The sequence below is a fragment of the Canis lupus genome, chromosome 18 (assembly GCF_011100685.1).
Source record: "Canis lupus familiaris isolate Mischka breed German Shepherd chromosome 18, alternate assembly UU_Cfam_GSD_1.0, whole genome shotgun sequence".
Lineage (NCBI taxonomy): Eukaryota > Metazoa > Chordata > Mammalia > Carnivora > Canidae > Canis > Canis lupus.
Genome location: NC_049239.1, coordinates 25,472,268 through 25,492,989, shown reverse-complemented (window position 1 = coordinate 25,492,989; position 20,722 = coordinate 25,472,268). Strand labels below are relative to the sequence as shown.

At 36.3% G+C, this 20,722-nt stretch overlaps 1 protein-coding gene across 3 annotated transcripts in view; it reads right to left on the bottom strand.

Moving 5' to 3' along the window:
• Positions 1 to 1,188: 1,188 nt before the first annotated feature.
• SEPTIN14 (septin 14) overlaps positions 1,189 to 20,722 on the bottom strand; it is an 81,472-nt gene continuing 61,938 nt past the window's right edge. The window contains exons 7-10 of one of the 3 annotated variants that reach the window (XM_038562871.1): positions 17,011 to 17,107; positions 15,158 to 15,326; positions 11,851 to 11,983; positions 1,191 to 1,603 (exon numbers count right to left, since the gene is read on the bottom strand). In XM_038562871.1, the coding sequence (XP_038418799.1) occupies positions 1,424 to 1,603; positions 11,851 to 11,983; positions 15,158 to 15,326; positions 17,011 to 17,107 (579 nt within the window). In that variant the 3' untranslated portion in view covers positions 1,191 to 1,423. Of the gene's footprint in view, positions 1,604 to 11,850; positions 11,984 to 15,157; positions 15,327 to 17,010; positions 17,108 to 20,722 lie in introns of all 3 variants that reach the window. The other 2 variants (XM_038562873.1, XM_038562872.1) reach the window with 2 other exon arrangements.

Below are 20,722 nucleotides of genomic sequence, written 5' to 3'. Positions count from 1 at the left end.
GAGCCAACCACTCAGATCTACTCCTTTTTCTGGATTAGAGCTTAGCTGTGCTCTGACTAGTGCCCTTTGCCCCAGAAAATCAGTCTTCTGCCTTTATAGTGCTCAGAAGCTATGATATGTCCACCTCAAAAAGCAGTGACCAGAATATCCACCCTCTGCCCTCGCCTTTGTCCCCTGCTTATGAAAGGCCATTTGCTGGTACCTGCAGGATCTTTTTCCTTGGAGAAGCAATATACCCTCTTCCAAATGTACTGCAGGAGGGGGAACAATCTCTGTTACCCTGGTGATCCCTACACCATTCTGTGTGCATTCCAAGACCAGAGCCCTCCTTCTCTCCGGAGTGCATGTTACAGGTCTGCTCCTATGAAAGTCACATGCTTTCAAAACCTCTGAGTGTGAGCTCCACACACTGTGAAACATTAATGCCACTCAGTTTCCAAGCTCCTCAGTCTTGGTCCAAGAGGTTTTCTTCTTGTGAGAACCCAATACCTCACTCTTTTAATTCCTCTATCTCACTCTCCCTTTTCTCTCTTTGTGGAAACAGTTCTGTCTCCTCTGCAGCACAAAAGTTTTTATCTCCCTAATTCACTTCCATGTACCTCTCACCTGCCATGCTGTCTCCCTCAAACTGTGGAGATCCTTCTTCCAATCCTCGGATCAATGTCCTGGGTATTCCAAGTGATCTGACCTCAATATGGCTGTGTTTAAGTGACAGGGAAAGCCCAGAATCTCCCTACTTCTTCACCATCTTAACTACTCTCTCCTAAGATTAGCTTTTTATACCATATTTTATGCATATGGCTCATGAACAAATCTCCTACTTCTTTTTTAAAAAATCTCCTACTTGTATATTTAGATATGTTAAAAAGTGTGCACTGGAATCATAGCCGGAGTTATGGTAAAAAAAAAATCCCATAGCTAATCTACATTACTTACACTGTGCTATATATTCTTTTGATTGTTTTTTTTCTGGGCAGCCCCTGTGGCCCAATGGTTTGGCACCGCCTTTGGCCCAGGGCATGATCCTGGAGTCCTAGGATCGAGTCCCATGTCAGGCTCCCTGCATGCAGCCTGCTTCTCCCTCTGCCTGTGTCTCTGCCTCTCTCTCTTTCTCTCTCTCTCTCTCTCTGAGTCTGTCATGAATAAATAAATAAATAAATAAATAGTCTTTAAAAATGATTATTTTTTTCTTTTTAGCAAATATTTATTGAATGGAAACTTTATTGTAAACACTGAGGATACAGAATCCAACAAGATGATCAGGGTACCTGCTCTTGAGGAGTTAACATTCTAGTTGGGGAATATATACAATAAGAATACAAATTTTAAAAATTAGTACAATTAAGTACTATGAAGGTAATCTCATAGGAATGTAGAACTGAGCATGATAGGGTTCTACAATGCACAGAATAGTAAGAGAGGACTATTTCTTACGATCTTTCTCTTTCTTTATGTTGGTGCACACTTGAGTCTGTAATGTTTCAGAAACAGCCTTCATTTTATAAAAATCTATTATTTCTTCTTCCAGTTGTCTTCTCTCCTCCTCAAGTTTCATTGTCTCCTCTTGTTGGACTCTTTTAAGATGATCAAACTTTTTCTGTAGCTGTGAAACAAACGTGCAGTTGTGACTCAAAGCACACTATGGTAGAACATGCCCAGGAACATGCTTGTCTTTCCTACTGGTTATCAAACATAACCTAGTCATTAGAATAGAGCTTGATCTTAATTGCCTCAAATTTTCATATTTAAAGTAAAAAATTAGATATGGAATTTCCTTCTTACTTTTAATTTTAACCATTGAACCAAATGTAATAAAACACAGTTATGAAAAACACTCAATTGTAGAAAAATTTCCTAATGAGGTATATATTTTTAACTCTACAATTTCCCATAAACTTCTTTGAGTAAAATTTGATAGATTCATGTCCACTAAAAATACATACATTAAAATATGACATGGAATATAAAATATTTCTTGACACTTTATTTGGTGAAGGTATTTTGAAAGAAAGTCAGATAATTTCCTCAGTTAAGTAAGGTTAGCATAATTATAGGAAGAAACAAAAACCTCATTCAGTTACTTTTATTTGCTTTTATAATCTTTGGGACTTAAAATGAGCCTAATTAACTATAAGAAGCAGATAATATCATCTTAGTTTCCATTAAAGAAAGCCCTGGATTTTTTAGCATGACTTCATTCAATATAAAGATTGCTTGTGGGCAGCCCTGGTGGCTCAGCGGGTTTAGCACTGCCTCCAGCCCAGGGCGTGATCCTGGATCCCCGGGATCAGGTCCCGCATCGGGCTCCCTGCATGGAGACTGCTTCTCCCTCTGCCTGTGTCTCTCCCTCTCTGTGTGTGTGTGTCTCCATGAAAACGTAAATAAAATTTTTTTAAAAAATCAGGGTTCTTTAAAAAAAAGATTGCTTGTATACATCAGAGGAAGTATGATTTTTAAAGCTATGGCTAGTATGGCATAAAAAGTATGAGGGAAAACTTATTTTCAGTTAACTTTTTGAGAAACAGACTAGGAGTTTAAACTGCCACAATATTAATTAGCTGGCTTATATGGCTGTGAAGAACACAAGCATGTTAAGACTAGTGGTTCTCAACTCTAAATGGCCATTATAATAATTTGGTAAGGTTGCAAGTTTCCCAAAGCATAGGATGCACACAGGTCAGTTGCATCACACTCTCTGGAGTGGAAACCTGAGCATCACCACTATTAGAAATTCCTCAGGTGACTAATGTGCAGCAAAGTTTGAGATCCATGGTTTTAAATAAAAATTATTTTTCCTCTGCTGAAGCTGCATGTCTCTTAATTACATTTTCATGCCTGAGAAGGAAATGAATATCTACACACAAGTGAAAGATCTGGGGATATGAGAGTGTGGTATGTATAAATAAGGGTAAAATCAATGAGAAAAGCCTTCACTTAAACATGAGAAGAACTGTAGAACAGATCAATAAAACCAGGAGTTGGTTCTTTGAAAAAATTAATAATATAGATAAACCATTAGCCAGCCTTATTAAAAACAAAAGAGAAAAGACTCTAATTAATGAAATCATGAATGAAAAAGGAGAGATCACAACCAATACAAAGGAAATACAAACGATTTAAAAAAACTTATTATGAGCAGCTATATGCCAATAAATTAGGCAATCTAGAAGAAATGGATGCATTTCTGGAAATCCACAAATTACCAAAACAGGAACAGGAAGAAATAGAAAACTTGAACAGGCCAATAACCAGGGAGGAAATTGAAGCAGTCATCAAAAACATCCCAAGACACAAAAGTCCAGGGCCAGATGGCTTCCCAGGGAAATTCTATCAAACATATAAGAAGAAAAAATACCTATTCTACTAAAGCTGCTCCGAAAGCTAGAAAGGGATGGAATACTTCTAAACCCATTTTATGAGACCAGCATCACCTTGATTCCAAAACCAAAGACTCCACCTAAAAGGAGAATTATAGACCAATATCCCTGATGAACACAGATGCAAAAATTCTAAACAAGATACTAGCCAATAGGATCCAACAGTACATTCAGATTATTCACCATGACCAAGTGGGATTTATCCCTGGGATGCAAGCCTGGTTCAACATTCATAAAACAATCAACGTAATAGATCATATCAACAAGAGACAAAACAAGACCCTTAGGATCCTCCTAAAAGATGCAGAGAAAGCATTTGACAAAATACAGCATCCATTCCTGATCAAAACTCTTGATAGTGTAGGGATAGAGGGACATTCCTCAGCATCTTAAAAGCCATCTACGAAAAGCCCACAGCAAATATTATTCTCAATGTAGAAAAACTAAGAGCCTTTCCCCTAAGATCAGGAACAAGACAGGGATGTCCACTCTCACCACTGCTATTCAACATAGCATATAAGTTCTAGCCTCAGCAATCAGACCACAAAAAGAAATAAAAAGCATTCAAATTGGCAAAGAAGAAGTAAAACTCTCCCTCTTCACAGATGACATGATACTGTACAAGAACAAGAAAGCCCAAAAGACTCCACCCCAAGATTACTAGAACTCATCCAGCAATTCGGCAGTGTGGCAGGATACAAAATCAATGCCCAGAAATCAGTTGCATTTCTATACACTAACAATGAGACTGAAGAAAGAGAAATTAAGGAGTTAATCCCATTTACAATTGCACCCAAAAGCATAAGATACCCAGGAATAAACCTAACCAAAGAGGTAAAAGATGTATACCTTAAAAACTAGGGCACAGGGGATCCCTGGGTGGCTCAGTGGTTTAGCGCCTGCCTTCAGCCCAAGGCATGATCCCAGAGTCACAGGATCGAGTCCCACATCGGGCTCCTTACATGAAGCCTGCTTCTCCCTCTGCCTGTGTCTCCTCCTCCTTCTCCTCCTCCTCCTCTGCCTCCCTCTCTCTGTCTCTCTCTGTCTATCATGAATAAATAAATAGAATCTTTAAAAGAAACTACAGAAAACTTCTGAAAGCAATTGAAGAAGACACAAAGAGATGGAAAAATATTCCATGCCATGGATTGGAAGAATTAATATTGTGAAAATGTCAAATGCTACCCAGGGCAATTTACACATTCAAAGTAATCCCTATCAAAATACCATGGACTTTCTTCAGAGAGTTGAAACAAATCATCTTAAGATATGTGTGGAGTCAAAAAAGATGCCAAATAGCCAGAGGAATATTGAAAAAGAAAACCAATGCTGGTGGATCACAAGGCCAGATTTCAGGTTGTACTACAAAGCTGTGATCATCAAGACAGTGTGGTACTGGCACTAAAACAGACACATAGATCAATAGAACAGAATAAAGAACCCAGGAATGAATCCTGAACTCTATGATCAAATAATATTAAACAAAGCAGGAAAGACTATCCACTAAAAAGTTACTGTCTCTTCAATACATGGTGCCGGGAAAATTGGACAGCCACCTGCAAACAAATGAAACTGGACCATTCCCTTTCACCAGACACAAAGATAAACTAAAAATGGATGAAAGATCTAACTGTGAGCCAAGAATCTATCAAAATCCTAGAGGCAACACCCTTTTTGAACTTGGCCACAGCAACTTCTTGCAAAAGACATCTATGAAGGCAAGGGAAACAAAAGCAAAAATGAACTATTGGGACTTATTCAGGATAAAAGGTTCTGCACAGCAAAGGAACAGTCAACAAAACTCAAAGACAACCTACAGGGATCCCTGGGTGGCGCAGCGGTTTGGCGCCTGCCTTTGGCCCAGGGCGCGATCCTGGAGTCCCGGGATTGAATCCCACGTCGGGCTCCCGGTGCATGGAGCCTGCTTCTCCCTCTGCCTCTCTCTCTCTCTCTCTCTCTCTCTCTCTCTGTGTGACTATCATAAATAAATAAAATTTTAAAAAAGACAACCTACAGAATGGGAGAAGATATTTACAAATGGCATATCAGATTAAGGGCTAGTATCCAAGATCTATAAAGAACTTATCAAACTCAACACCCAAAAAACAAACAATCCAATCATGAAATGGGCAGAAGACATGAACAGAAATTTCTTCAAAGAAGACCTACACATGGCCAACAAGCATATGAGAAAATGCTCTGCATCACTTGGCATAAGGGAAATACTAATCAAAACCACAGTGAGATCCCACCTCACCCCAGTGAGAATGGCAAAAGTTAACAAGACAGGAAACAATAAATGTTGGAGAGGATGTAGAGAAAGGGAAACCCTTTTGCACTGTTGGTGGGAATGGGAACTGATATAGCCACTCTGGAAAACAGTGTGGAGGTTCCTCAAAGAGTTAAAAAATAGAGCTACCCTATGACCCAGCAATTACACTACTGGGTATTTACCCCAAAGATACAGATGCATTGAAACGTCAGAACACCTGCCCCCCCCCAATGTTTATAGCAGCAATGTCCACAATAACCAAACTGTGGAAGGAGCCTCAATGCCCTTCTACAGATGAATGGATAGAGAAGATGTGGTTTATACATACATTGGAATTTTACTCATCCATCAGAAAGGATGAACACCCACCATTTGCTTCGACATGGTTGGAACTGGAGGGTGTTATGCTATATGAAGGAAGTCAATTGGAGAAAGGCAATCATCATATGGTTTCACTCCTATGGGTAATATGAGAAATAGTGAAAGGGATTATAAAGGAAACAAGGAAAACTGAATAGGAATAATTAATGAGGGAGACAACTAATGAGAGATTCCTAACTCTGGGAAACAAATAAAGGGTTGCAGAAGGTGAGGTGGGTGGGCATTGGGTAACTGGTGACAGGAACTGAGGTGGGAACTTGGTATGATGAGCACTGTTTTATGTTTGGCAAATTGAATTCAAATTAAAAAATGTAAAAAAAGGAAAAGAATCAATACCTATACTTCTGAAACTGTTCTGAAAAGTAGAAACGTATGGGAAGCTTCCAAACTCATTCTATAAGACCAGCATCATTTTGATCCCAAAACTAAACAAAGGGCTCACTAAAAATGAAAATGACAGGCCAATATCCCTGATGAACATGGTTGCAAAAATTCTCAACAAGACACTAGCTAACTGGATCAAATGGTATAATAAAAGAATTATTCACCTCAACTAAGTAGAATTTATCCCTGGGCTGCATTGGGGGTTCAACATCCACATATCAATCAATGTGATAAACCACATTAATGAAAGGATAATAGTGACATAACCCTCTCAAAAGATGCATAAAAAGCACTTGAAAAACTACAGCATAATTTCTTGTTAAAACTCTCTATAAAATAGGGATAGAGGGCACATAACCTAACATCATAAAGGGTATATATGAAAGAACCTCAGCTAATATCATCCTCGATGGGGAAAACAGAGAGCTTTCCCCCTAAGATCGTGAACATGCCTGGGATGTACACTGTCACAACTGTTGTTCAACATAATACTGGAAGTCCTAGCCTCAACAATCAGACAACAAAAAAGAAATAAAAGACATCCAAATTGGCCAAGAAGCAGCCAAACTTTCACTATTCACAAATGGCATCATACTTACTCTATGAAGAAAACCCAAAAGACTCCACCAAAAAAAATTGCTAGAACTGATACAGTAATTCAGTAATCTGGCATGATATAAATCAATGTACAGAAATCTGTTGCATTTCTATATGCCAACAATGAAGCACAGAAAGGGGAATAAAGCAATTGATGCCATTTAAAGTGTACTAAAAAGTATAACATACCTAGGAATTACACCTAACCAAAGAGATAAAATTTCTGTACTCTGAACACTATGGAACACTATGAATGAAATTGAGGAAGACATAAAGAAATGGAAAACCATTCCATGCTATGGATTGGAAGAACAAATATTGTTAAAATGTCTCTGCTACCCAAAGCAATCTACACCTTCCATGTAATCCTGATCAAATTACCACCAGTATTTTTCACAGAGCAAGAACAGTCCTAAAATTTGTATGGAATCAAATAACCAAAGGAATGTAGAAAAAGAAAACCAAAGCTGGAGGTATCACAATTCTGGACTTCAAGCTCTATTACAAAGCTGTGATCATCAAGTCAGTGTGGTATTGGCATAAAAACAGACACATAGATCAATGGAATGGAATAGAGAACCAAGAAATTGACCCTCAAATTTATAGTCGACTAATCCTTGACAAATCAGGAAAGAAAATGCACTGGAAAAAAAGACAGTCTCTTCAATAAATGGTGTTGGGAAAATTGGACAGCCGCATGCATAAGAATGAAACTGGACCACTTTCTTACACCATACACAAAGATAAATTTACACTCAAAATGGATGAAAGACCTAAATGTGATTCCATCAAATCCTACAAAAAAACACAGGCAGCATCTTCTTTGACCTCAGCTGCAACAACTTCTTCCTAGACATGTCTCCAGAGGCAATGAAAACAAAAGCAAAAACTATTGGGGCTGCATCAGGATGAAAAGCTTCTGCACAGCAAAGGAAATAATCAACCAAACTAAAAGGCAACCTACAGAATGGAAGAAGATGTTCGCAAATGATATATCTGATAAAGGTCTATTATCCAAAATCTATTAAGAACTTATCAACTCAAAGCCAAAAAACCCACAAAAATCCAGTCAAGAAATGGGCAAGTGACATGAACAGACATTTCTCCGAAGAAGACATACAAATGGCCAACAGACATGAAACATCACTCATCATTAGAGAAAAATCAAAACCACAATGAAATACTACCTCAAACCATTCAGGATGGATAAATTTAGCAACCTGGGAAATAAGAGATGGGGAAAGGATGCAGAGAAAGTGGAACCCTTTTACAGTTTTTTTTAATTTTTTTTAAGGTATTTATTTATTTATTTTATGATAGTCACAGAGAGAGAGAGAGGCAGAGACACAGGCAGAGGGAGAAGCAGGCTCCATGCACCGGGAGCCGGATGTGGGATTCGATCCCGGGTCTCCAGGATCGCGCCCTGGGCCAAAGGCAGGCGCCAAACCACTGCGCCACCCAGGGATCCCCCCTTTTACAGTTTTGATAAGAATCCACACTGGTGCAGGAATTCTGGAAAATAGAGGATGCAGAGGTTGTGAGGATGCAGAGAAAGGGGAACCCTCTTGCACTGTTGGCAGAAATGCAAACTGGTGTAGCCACTCTGGAAAAGAGTATGAGTTTTCTCAAAAAGTTAAAAATAGAATTACCCTGTGACCCAGCAATTGCACTACTCAGTATTTACCCAAAAGAAAAAAATACAGGCTCAAAGGGTTACATGAATTCTGGTGTTTTAGCAGTATTTTCAGCAATAGCTAAAATCAGAGAGCAGCCAAATATCTATCAACTCATGAATGGATAAAGAAGTGGTATATACATGCAATAGAATACTACTCAGCCATCAAAAAGAATGAATTTTTGCCATTTGCAATGAGTTAGATAAAGCTGGAGTGTATTATGCTAAGTGAATTAAGTCAGAGAAAGACAGGTAACATGATCTCCCTCATATGTGGAATATAAAAAAAACAGATGTACATATGGGAAAAGGGAAAAGAAAAAAGGGAGTGAGGGAAACAAGACATAAGTGACTCTTAATGTTCTAGAATGAACAGGGTTAATGGATGGAGGTAGTTGGGAATTGGGCTAGATGAGCGATAGCTATTAAAGGGGACACTTGCTGTGATGAGCACTGGGTGTTGCATGTAGATAGTGAATCCCCGAATTCTACTCCAGAAACCAATATTGCACTCTATGTTAACTAACAATTTTTTGAAGAAAAGAAAGAAATAGACTCTTAATTATAGATAACAAACTGATATTTACCAGAGGGGAAGAACTGGGGAGGATGGGTTAAATAAGTGATGGGAATTAAGGATTGCAGTTGTTGTGATGAGCACAGGGTGGCATATGGAAGTGTTGAATCACTATATTGTACACCTGAAAATAATATAACACTGTATGTCAACTGACTGAAATTAAAATAAAAGACTTTAAAAAATGAAAAGAAAGATGATCTCTAGTAATGTGGGAAATGTACAAGCGTCTCAGTTTTTAAGTATTTGAAAATTGTAAAGTTGTAATTTTGAATTCTGACTAATCTATCGGCTAGATGTGCTTTAAAAGTTTACTTGTGAGCCTCCACTTTCCTTGTCAGCTAATCCTAGTTGCTGCGTACTTATCATATTTTCAATAATTAAGTTTTTCCTTTTCTGAGAAAGCCTGTACATCTGTTTCCTGTCACTTTGTCCTGTGTGGATGCTTTTACAATCTTGGTCATTTTATTTCTACCAGCATTTTTTCTAAAGTCATTTATTAGTCTTTGTTAAGAATTTCAGCTACACAGATGCTCAGCACTTGAGCATTTGTCTTTGGCTCATGCCGTGATCCTGGGTCTAGGATTGAGTCCCACATCAGGCTCCTTGCGGAAAGCCTGCCTCTCCCTCTGCTTATGTCTCTGCCTCTCTCTGTGTGTCTTTCATGAATAATAAAGTCTTAAAAGAAAAAAAGAATTTCATCTACTCATCACTTTGCACAACCAATTTTAGGTTGTTTTTGGTTTTTCTTGAGGGAACATATAACTGAAGAATAGAAGAAAAACTGATGTCCAGAGAGCAAAAATGAAGCAGATGTACATAGATAAGGTCCATAACCAAAGGGAATAAGGTAGAGGAGAATTTACATGATTGATTTGGTTTCTGGTCACTTCCTACTCTGGATTTAGGTTATCAGGAGACCCAGCTATGCTTCTTATTCTTGGATTCCATATGAAACCCTTGGATACTTTCAAAACTTAACCTTTATACCTAAGCTGCTAGAATTTGTATTACTTATAGTTCAATTGTCCATGATTCAAATGTCCAAGATGTCCATGATTGAGACATCTGGTATACAACACCTAGTCACTATTTTGCTTTTATTGAAAAAAATTCATGTTTTGGGACACCCGAGTGGCTCAGTGGTTGAGCATCTGCTTTGGCTCAGGTTATGATCCTGCGGTCCTGGGATTAAGTCTCGCATTGGGCTCCCTGCAGGAAGCCTGCTTCTCTCTTTGCCTATATCTCTGCCTCTCTCAGTGTGTCTCATGAATAAATAAAATCTTTACAAAAATATAAAAAAAATCTTTACAAAAATAAAAGAAAAAATGATGTCTCAATTTACTTATTTCTGCTCAAAACTAAATTCTTAAGTTAAACCACATCCACTTGAGAGAATGATATTTATGATTCCAAGCATATTTTTTTGTTAAAAAGGTATTGGTGCAAATAATCAACACTATAGTATAGACCATAAAAAGACTATAGTAGTCTTCTTTTCCCATTTCTTTGGAAACATAAAAGAATGAAATGAAAAAGAAATTAACATAGTTCACCAACCAAAAGCTTTCTAAATAAGTCTTGTGTTAGTCAACATTCACTAACTTATTTATAAAGGGAAGAAAAATTTTCAGTAGTAGTGTTAGAAAGTAATGACTCTTGGGGTGCCTGGGTGGCTCAATCAGTTAAGCATCTGCCTTTGGCCCAGGTCATGATCTCAGGGTCTTTTTTTTATAAATTTATTTTTTATTGGTATTCAATTCGCCAACATATAGAATAACACCCAGTGCTCATCCCGTCAAGTGCCCACCTCAGTGCCTGTCACCCAGTCACCCCCACCTCCTGCCCACCTCCCATTCCACCACCCTTAGTTCGTTTCCCAGAGTTAGGAGTCTTTCATGTTCTGTCTCCCTTTCAGATATTTCCCACTCATTTTTTGGAGGGGGAATATAAAAAATAGTGAAAGGGAATAAAGGGGAAAGGAGAAAAAATGATCTCAGGGTCTTGAGATTGAGACATCGGGCTCTCTGCTCAGTGGGGAGTCTACTTCTTCCTTTCCCTCTGCCTATCTCCCTCTCTCCCTGCTTGTGTTCTTTCTCTCTCTCTCAAATAAGTAAAACCTTAAAAAAGAAAGTAATGACTCTTCACAGAAGTTAATAGCTTGAATTTGTTATAAATTAAAATTTATGTGAAAATTCCAATTATAAAATAAAAGCAAATAGGATTTACAAAATTATTTTCATTTTTTAAAAGGCAAATTCTCCTTCCGCAGTTTGACTATTGTGGACATTGCTGCTATAAACATTGGGGTGCAGGTGTCTTGGCTTTTCACTGCATCTATATCTTTGATTGGCAAATCAAACTCCAATAAAAAATAAATGTAAAAAATAAAATTATACGTTCTAAAAAAATAAAATTGCTGGCAATAATTTTTAAAGCTTATATTCTAAATCCATATTGTAAATAGCTATCTTTAGAAAAATAGCAAATATTCTCCAAACTCATCAACTAAACCCTTGAGATTAAAACTCCAAACTAAAAACACACCTACAAATGAATACAAATTATACCAGACTAGTGAACTTGCCTCTTTTTCAGATTCTTTAAATGTTGTTTCTTTTTCCTTTACTCGCTGCATAAATTTTTGTTTCAATTCTTCTTCTTCCCTCTGACATTGATCATAGAACTTTTGTCTTTTGGCTTCATAGATCTCTTGAAAACTATAAAAAATATGTTATTACTCTCATATTAAAATGGTAATATAAATAACCCAGTAAAAATATATACTGTAGGTTAAGTCCCACGTGAGGGCATTTACCAACATTTTCTTCATGTATTGAATAGAAATTTCTATATCATGAGGTATAAAAAAAGTGAGGTACAATATTGTAGAATATATAGACAGTGTGCCTAAAGAATACTAGAATTTTGAAACGATATTAGTGATTGCTTGTTACCACCACCTTTCAATATATCACACTTCTTTAGAACTTTTGATAATAAAACTTGGGAAAACCTCTACTTTATAAGGTTTTTATTTAAAATAAAGCCAGGCAGGGTGCCCGGGTGGCTCAGTAGGTTAAAAGGCTGCATTCAGCTCAGGTTATGATCCCAGGATCTTGGGATCTGGCTGACATTGGGCTCCCTACTCAGCAGGGTGCCTGCTTCTCCCTCTTCTTCTGCTGCTCCTCCTGCTTGTGTGCTCTGTCTCTCTCTGATAAATAAATAATATCTTTAGGGCAGCCTGTGGGGCTCAGCAGTTTAGCTCCGACTTCAGCCCAGGGTATGATCCTGGAGACCCAGGATCGAGTCCCACATCAGGCTCCCTGCATGGAGCCTGCTTCTCCCTCTGCCTCTGTCTCTGCCTCTGTGTGTGTCTCTCATGAATAAATAAATAAAATCTAAAAAAAATCTTTAAAAAATAATGTTGGGCACCATAATATAATAATAATATTATTATCAATTATAATAATAAGCATCATAATCAAAATCATATAGTACTGGCACAAAAATAGACACATAGATAAATGGAACACATATAAAAATGGAACATAGTAGAGAACCCAAAAACAAACCCAGGTTTATATGATTAATTAATTTATGACAAAGGAAGCAAAAATATACAATGGAAAAAGTCTCTTCAAAATAGTACTGGGAAACTATACAGCTATATGCAAAATTATGAAATTGGACCAGTTTCTTATACCATACACAAAAACAACGTCAAAATTAATTAAATACCCTAATGTGAAACCTGAAACCATAAAACTTCTGGAAGAGAACATATGCAGTGGTCTCTTGGACACTGACCATCATTTTTCTACCTGTGTCTCCTCAGGCAAAAGAAATAAAAGCAAACATAAACTATTGTGACTACACCAAAATAAAAGGCTTTTGTACAGTGGAGTAAACCATCAAGAAAATGAAAGGCAATCTATTGAATGGAAAAAAAATTGCAAACGATATCTCTGATAAAAGGTTAATAACCAAAATATATAAAGAACTTATATGACTATGACTCAACACTAAAAAAACCCCAAAAACTGATTAAAAAATGGCCAGAGAAAGTGAATAGACATTTTTCTGATGAAAATATACAGCTGGCCAACAGACACATAAAAAATGCTCAACATTTCTATCATCAGGAAATGCAAATCAAACCACAATGAGATATCCTCTTATTCCTGACATAATTGCTAGAATCAAAAAAATAAAAACGTAAAATGTTGGTGAGGATGTGGCAAAAAAGGAGCTCTCATGCATTCTTGAGTAGAATGTAAATTGGTGAAGCCACCGTGGAAAAAAATCATGACGTTTCCTTAAAAAATTAAAAATAGAAATACCATACGTTCCAGTAATCCCACTACTGGTTATTTTCCAAAAGAAAATGAAAACACTAATTTGAAAAAAATAAATAAATCCTTATGTTTATTTCAGCACCATTTATCTTAGCCAAGATATGGAGGCAACCTAAGTTTCCATCAATAGATGAATGGATAAACAAGATGTGGTGTGTGTGTGTGTTAAGAATATTACTCAATCTTAAAAAAGAATAAGATCTCGCTACTTATGATGTGGATGGACCTAGGGAGTATGACACAAGTGAAATGTCAGACAGACATAGAAAGAAAAGTACTATATGATTTCATTTGTGTGTGGAATCTAAAAACTAAGCAAAGGAACAAACAAATAAACAAGAAAAGGAGAAACAGAAGAATAAATACAGAGAACAAACTGGTGATTGCTAAGGGAAGGGGAATGGGAGATGGGCAAAATGGGTGAAAGGGAGTGGGAGGTACTGGCTTCTGGTTACAGTATAAATAAGTCATGGAGATGAAAAGCACAACATAGGAAATATAGTAAGTGGTATTATAATAGTGTTGTATGGTGACAAGTGGTAGCAACACTTGGGGTGAGCATAGCATAATATATAAAGTTATAAAACAATTATGTGTACACCTGAAACTATTGTAATACCAGGTATCAACTATACTTCTTTTTAAAATGATTTTAAGACTGAAAAAAAATCTGTTTTTCTTACCATCTTTCTTTAAAAACAATCTCTCTTGCCTCTCAAAATTAAAATTAAAATTTAAGTCCGGCATCTTTCAAAATTTAAATCAGTTCACTTTTGGCTGTCTTCAAATACCTAAAAAAATTGATATACCAGTATCACTGGTATACACTGTCATCCTTTGCAGTACAAATCCTAGTCCTCTTAAAATAACTAAATACATCTGCTCTCAAACTATTTTCACTTGACTTCTCCAACATTACTGCTGCTTTTCCTCTTTCCTTCATCCAGCACTCAATGTGATGTCCCTTGCCATTCTCAATATCCTCCGCTAGCCTTTATCTATCTTTGCCAATATTTATTTTTTTAATTTTTATTTATTTATGATAGTCGCACACAGAGAGAGAGAGAGAGAGAGAGAGGCAGAGACATAGGCAGAGGGAGAAGCAGGCTCCATGCACCGGGAGCCGGACATGGAATTCGATCCAGGGTCTCCAGGATCGCGCCCTGGGCCAAAGGCAGGCGCTAAACCGCTGCGCCACCCAGGGATCCCTCTTTGCCAATATTTAAAATCTCCTTCATGAACATCTATTTCATATAAAATACAAAAGTAAAAACAAGGTAATATTTTTCTTTTGGATACACATTTCAACATATGCACATATTGAATACTCCTATTTGAGCATATAAATGGGTCATTGAATTACATTGCTGTTAATAATTCTCTCCATCTAAGTCTGATGATGATTCAAAAAATACAATTCAGGATGACCAGAATGTGAAATGTACAGTTACTCTGTTTCCCAAATGATTGAATCTCATGGTTTTACAGGATTTCTAAATCTTGTTAGCTTCTTCTGACAAGATCTCTTCCACTCACCTAAGTGGCTTGTTGTCTGGACCCACATCAGTAAAGCCCATTTTCTTCAGTTTGCAGCATCTGTACCATTCGTAGTGCTGAATGTGGGTTTGTTCTTTCAGGTCTTCCATATTTATACAAAGAAGCATATCCCGGAGCTTGATAAAATCACAGTGATTTTCATTTTCCACTAGGCAGGAAAATAAGAAAGCAACAGCACTTATCATCAACTCTTGGCACTCAATAAGTATTCTTGAGTGAATGTATGCATGAGAAACATGTTTAAAGTAATAACTAAGAGATCGTTATGATTAATAGATATAATTCTTTGTAATTTATCTGTTATAAGCAGAGTTTGTTTTTGGATCAGGAAGTTTATCTGAAATTTATTAGCCAAAGAATAAATAGGAAAGAGTGAATTAACATGTTATATTAGTGTATGGTATAGTTTTTTGTTAATAATTGTTGGTATTTTACAACTGCCCCCAAGGTATTTCACAGAGCACTTACAAAGAACGTTTAACACATAATTTCACTAAAGTAAATAGTTTCATAATGTTAATCCTGCTACTATGAAGGCACCAAAAATTATGCATATTTTCATTCTCAAATACTATTTATACCCCATATTTATGAGACCAAATTAGTTACTATTTAAAATCAATCAATAAATTTGCATGGCTCTTTCCTGTGTGTCATATCCAGGCTACTGAGCACAATATATATTTTATTGTGCATGACATTGTAACCAAATTTCATATTAATTAAAATATATTGTTTTTAAGTGTTTCATAAATTTAATTTTTAATGTATCAATTAATAAAACAACATTTTGGAAACTAGTATAAGTGGATATAATCCAATCTCCAGTAATTTCCATTAAAATTATATAAACCAGAGATAAGTGCCTGTTAAAATATTTCAACTCATCACAATGTTAGATAGTTTTTTAAAAAAGATTTATTTATTCATGATAGAGAGAGAGAGAAAGAGAGAGAGAAAGAGGCAGAGACACAGGAGGAGGGAGAAGCAGGCTCCACGCAGGAGCCCGTCGCGGGACTCAATCCTGGGACTCCAGGATCGCGCCCTGGGCCGAAGGCAAGCGCTAAACCTCTGAGCCACCCAGGGATCCCCAATGTTAGATAGTTTATATAAATATTTAAGTATAATTTTTCTGGGATAGCCTGGGTGGCTCAGCAAAAGCATCTGCCTTTGGCCCAGGGTGTGATCCTGGAGTCCAAGAATCGAGTCCCACATCAGGCTCCCTGCGAGGAGCCTGCTTCTCCCTCTGCCTATGTCTCTGTGTCTCATGAATAAATAAATAAAATCTTTTTAAAAAGTATAATTTTTCCAAAGATAAATTACATTTCATTATTTTAAAAATAGTTTACCATACTTTTTGTCTATTGACCATTTAAAAATGTCTTGTAAATTAAGTAGTAATTAATATATGTAACAGGTTTTAAACACTAGTATTTGCGCTTTAATTTTGTTCAAAGATCTTTTGTTCAAAGCATTTTCCAACATTCTGAATGTAATAATTTATGCACAGAGAGATACTATGCATGTCAGGTTGGGGTAAATGAAGAGATTATAGCAAACCTCTGTGAATTTTTGTCTAAAGAACTACCTAGTAAACTCCTATGAGAATGAATTATAGTCAAAGTAAGAATTAGCTTAAATGAAAAAGAATTTGTGTTTTTCATTAGTAACTCTTAATTCACTGTTTAGCAACAATTACCAGCGCTGACTCAAGTCAAAATATTTTAAGACTCTAAGAATACACACACAAACACACACACAACACACACACACACACACACACACACACAGACACTTTCCTGAGCAAGCCTGCTCACTTCCATCACATTTACCTTGTAAAACTCCCCAAGGGTACTGACGGCCTCTGACCATTCTTTTTCCAACTTTCACTTCATCCATACTCCCTACTACAGCAAATGGTAATTGTCCCTAAAAGTAAGAACAACTTTAATCATGTTCCCGTATACCAATATGGCCTACTCTGTTAATTATTTCTGTTTTGGAAATCTATAGAGACAAGAATATCATAATAAGTTTATTCCAATAAGGCATCTACCCTGTCACAGATTTTATGCCTTGGTAGTAAATATGTGCAAATTAATTTTTTCAAGCATTATCATCAAGCCATGCAGACAACTGAGAACTGTCTGCTGAGTAAAGCCAAAAGCAAGGGGTTCTGCTGTGGGAAATACAAATAAAAAGTATTTTTATGAGATGCAATATTTTTCATATTATCTTTACCCTGAAATGAAAAAATGTTGAGGAAAGAATAAATAAACCACTTTTAACTCCAGTACAGAAGTTAAAATGGGAAGTATTAAGGAAAAAAACTCTAATAACCAGTTAATGGATATACAATTAGAGTATATTAGTAAATAGTACTATATATGTCTCAGTTAATTCTAAACAAAACTAAAGGGTCACTCTGAGATTTGAAAATTAATGTGCAACTCAAGGGAGATTTGGGAAGATGATAAGCAAAGTAAGAAGAATAATCATAAGTAAAAATAAGGCTTTGAGCAGGATGTAAAGACAGCAGAAATATGCAAGATAAATTCATGGTCTGTCAGAAGTTGCATAGATTGTCTGAATAGAAGAGTTGATATACAAAAAGTATCTAAAATAAAAATTATTAGGCATCATGTTAAGTATTTAATAATTAACAGTATTTAATTTATTAATTAAATTGGGTTAAAAAAAAGTGGGGATCCCTAGGTGGCTCAGCGGTTTGGCGCCTGCCTTTGGCCCAGGGTGCTATCCTGAAGTCCCGGGATCGAGTCCCGCATCGGGCTCCTGACATGGAGCCTGCTTCTCCCTCCTCCTGTGTCTCTGCCTCTCTCTCTCTCTCTATGTCTATAATAAATAAATAAATAAATAAATAAATAAATAAATAAATAAATCTTTAAAAAAATAAAAATAAAAAGTATTCCCTATGAATTCCTACAGGTACAATTAGAGAGGCCAAAATCTTTAAGACAAAACTAAAAAAATAACATGGAAGAATAAATAAAAATTTTACAATACTCAGCTTTTCAATTCAGAAAACTGTTTAGTTTGTGAAATCTTAAAATAAATGGTGTATGAAAAATAACAAAAGAGAATTTAAAGACACAGAATTAGTACTTATTACTTATTTGTTGTATCTAGACCCTGTGTATCAGGCACTTTGCAAAGATTATGGCCTTTAAACCTCACAAGAAGCCTTAATAGCCATATCAGTGATCCCATAGTGTATATAAGTTAACGGCCTCAAGGAGGATAGGAATTGTACAAGATCTTATGGATTTTTAAAATAGTTTTACTCCTTTATAAAGTTTTTATTTAAATTCAAATCAGTTAACATATAGTGTAGTATTAGTTTCAGGTGTACAATATAGTGATTCAACACTTCCATTCAACACTTGGTGCTCATCACAAGTGCACTCCCTAATCCCTATCTCCTATTTAACCCATCCCCCAAACCCATCTCCCTTCTCATATCCAATCTGTTATCAATAGTTAAGCGTCTGTTTCTTGGCTTCCCTCTCTATTTTCCTTTGATCATTTGTTTTGTTTCTTAAAGCCCACATGAGTGAAACCATATGGTATTTGTCTTTTTCTGATTTATTTCCCTTGGCATTATATTCTCTGGCTATATCCATGCCATTGCAAATAGCAAGATTTCATCTTTTATGACTGAATAATATTCCATTATATAGATATACCACATCTTCTTTATCCATTCATCTACTGATGGACAGTTGGACTGCTTCCATAATTTGGCTCTTGTATGGTATCCCTGGGTTGCTCAGTGGTTTAGCACCTGCCTTTGGTCCAGGGTGTGATCCTGAAGTCCCAGGACCGAGTCCCACATCAGGCTCCCTGCATGGAGCCTGCTTCTCCCTCTGCCTATGTCTCTGCCTCTCTCTCTGTGTGTCTCTCATGAATAAATAAATAAAATCTTTTTAAAAATTGGCTCTTGTAGGGACGCCTGGATAGCTCAGCAGTTAGGCATATGCCGTCAGCTTAGGGCATGATCCCAGGTCTGGGGGATTGAGTCCCATATCTGGCTCTCTGCGGGGAGTCTGCTTCTCCCTCTACCTATGTCTGTGTCTCTTGTGAATAAGTAAATAAAATCTTTTTAAAAATTGGCTCTTGTAAATAATACTATTATAAACATAGAGGTGCATTCATCCCTTTGATTTAGTGTTTTTGTATTTTGGAGATAAATACCAAATAGTGTAACCCCTGGATCATAGGATAGTTCTATTTTTAAATTTCTGAGGAATTTACATACTGTTTTCCTATTTTGTTTCTTAAATTATGATTTTCTTTTTGTTTCCACTTACATATTAAATGTTTTTTTCATATCTCCTCCTTTTAATCTGAGTGTGTCTTTAGGTCTGAATGAATTTCTTATATACAACATATGGGTCTTACTTTGTTATCCATTCAGTAATTCTATGTCTTTGGATTAGAACATTTAAAACATTTGCCTTTAAAGTGATTAATGATAAATAGGTACTTTAAAAAATATTTTATTTATTCATGAGAGACACAGAGAAAGAGGCAGAGACACAGGCAGAGGGAGACGGTGGCCCCTCGTGGGGAGCCTGATATGGGACTCGATCCTGGGATTCCAGGATCATGCTCTGAGCCACCCAGGCATCCTGATAAATAGGTACTTATTGCCAGTTATTAGTTGTTTTACAGTTGTTTTATACTTCTTCTCTGTTCCTCCTTCTCTTTCATTCTTCCTTGTGGTTTCATGTTTTTCTCTAGTGTTATTCTTCTATTTTTTAATTTTTATGTCTATTATAGGTTTTTTATTTTTGTTTATCATTCATTATGTTTACATATAACATTTTATGTGTATAGTAGTTTATTTTAAAATGATGGTCACTTAAGTTCTAACCCATATTTTTAAAACTTACATTTATTTATTTATTTATTTATTTATTTATTTATTTATTTATTTATTTATCTATGAGAGACATACAGAAACAGAGGCAGAGACATAGGCAGAGGGAGAATCAGACTCCCTACAGGGAGCCCGATGTGGGACTCAATCCTAGGACCCCAGGTTCATGATGTGAGCTGAAGGCAGATGCTCAACCATTGACCCACCCAGGTGCACCACTAACCCATCTTTAAAAAGCTAAATTTCTATTTCCCCTCTCTACATTCTAAATGTGTTATATTTTACATCTTTTTATTTTATTAATTCCTTGATTCATATTTGTGGATAGGATGATATGTGATACGTGTTTTTTTTTTTTTTTTCGTTTTGTTTTGTTTGTTTAAATTGAAGTTAGCTAATATATAGTGTATTAGTTTCAGGAGTAGAATTCAGGATTCATCAGTTGTATATAACACCCAATTCTCATTATATCAAGTGCCCTCCTTAATGCCCATCACCCCAATAATTCCCCTCTCCACTCCAGCAACCTTGAATTCATTAATTAGTTAAGAGTCATTTGTAAATTGCCTCCCTCTCTGTTTTTATCTTACTTTATTTTTCCTTCCCTTCCCCTAAAGTCATTTGCTTTGTTTCTTAAATTCCAC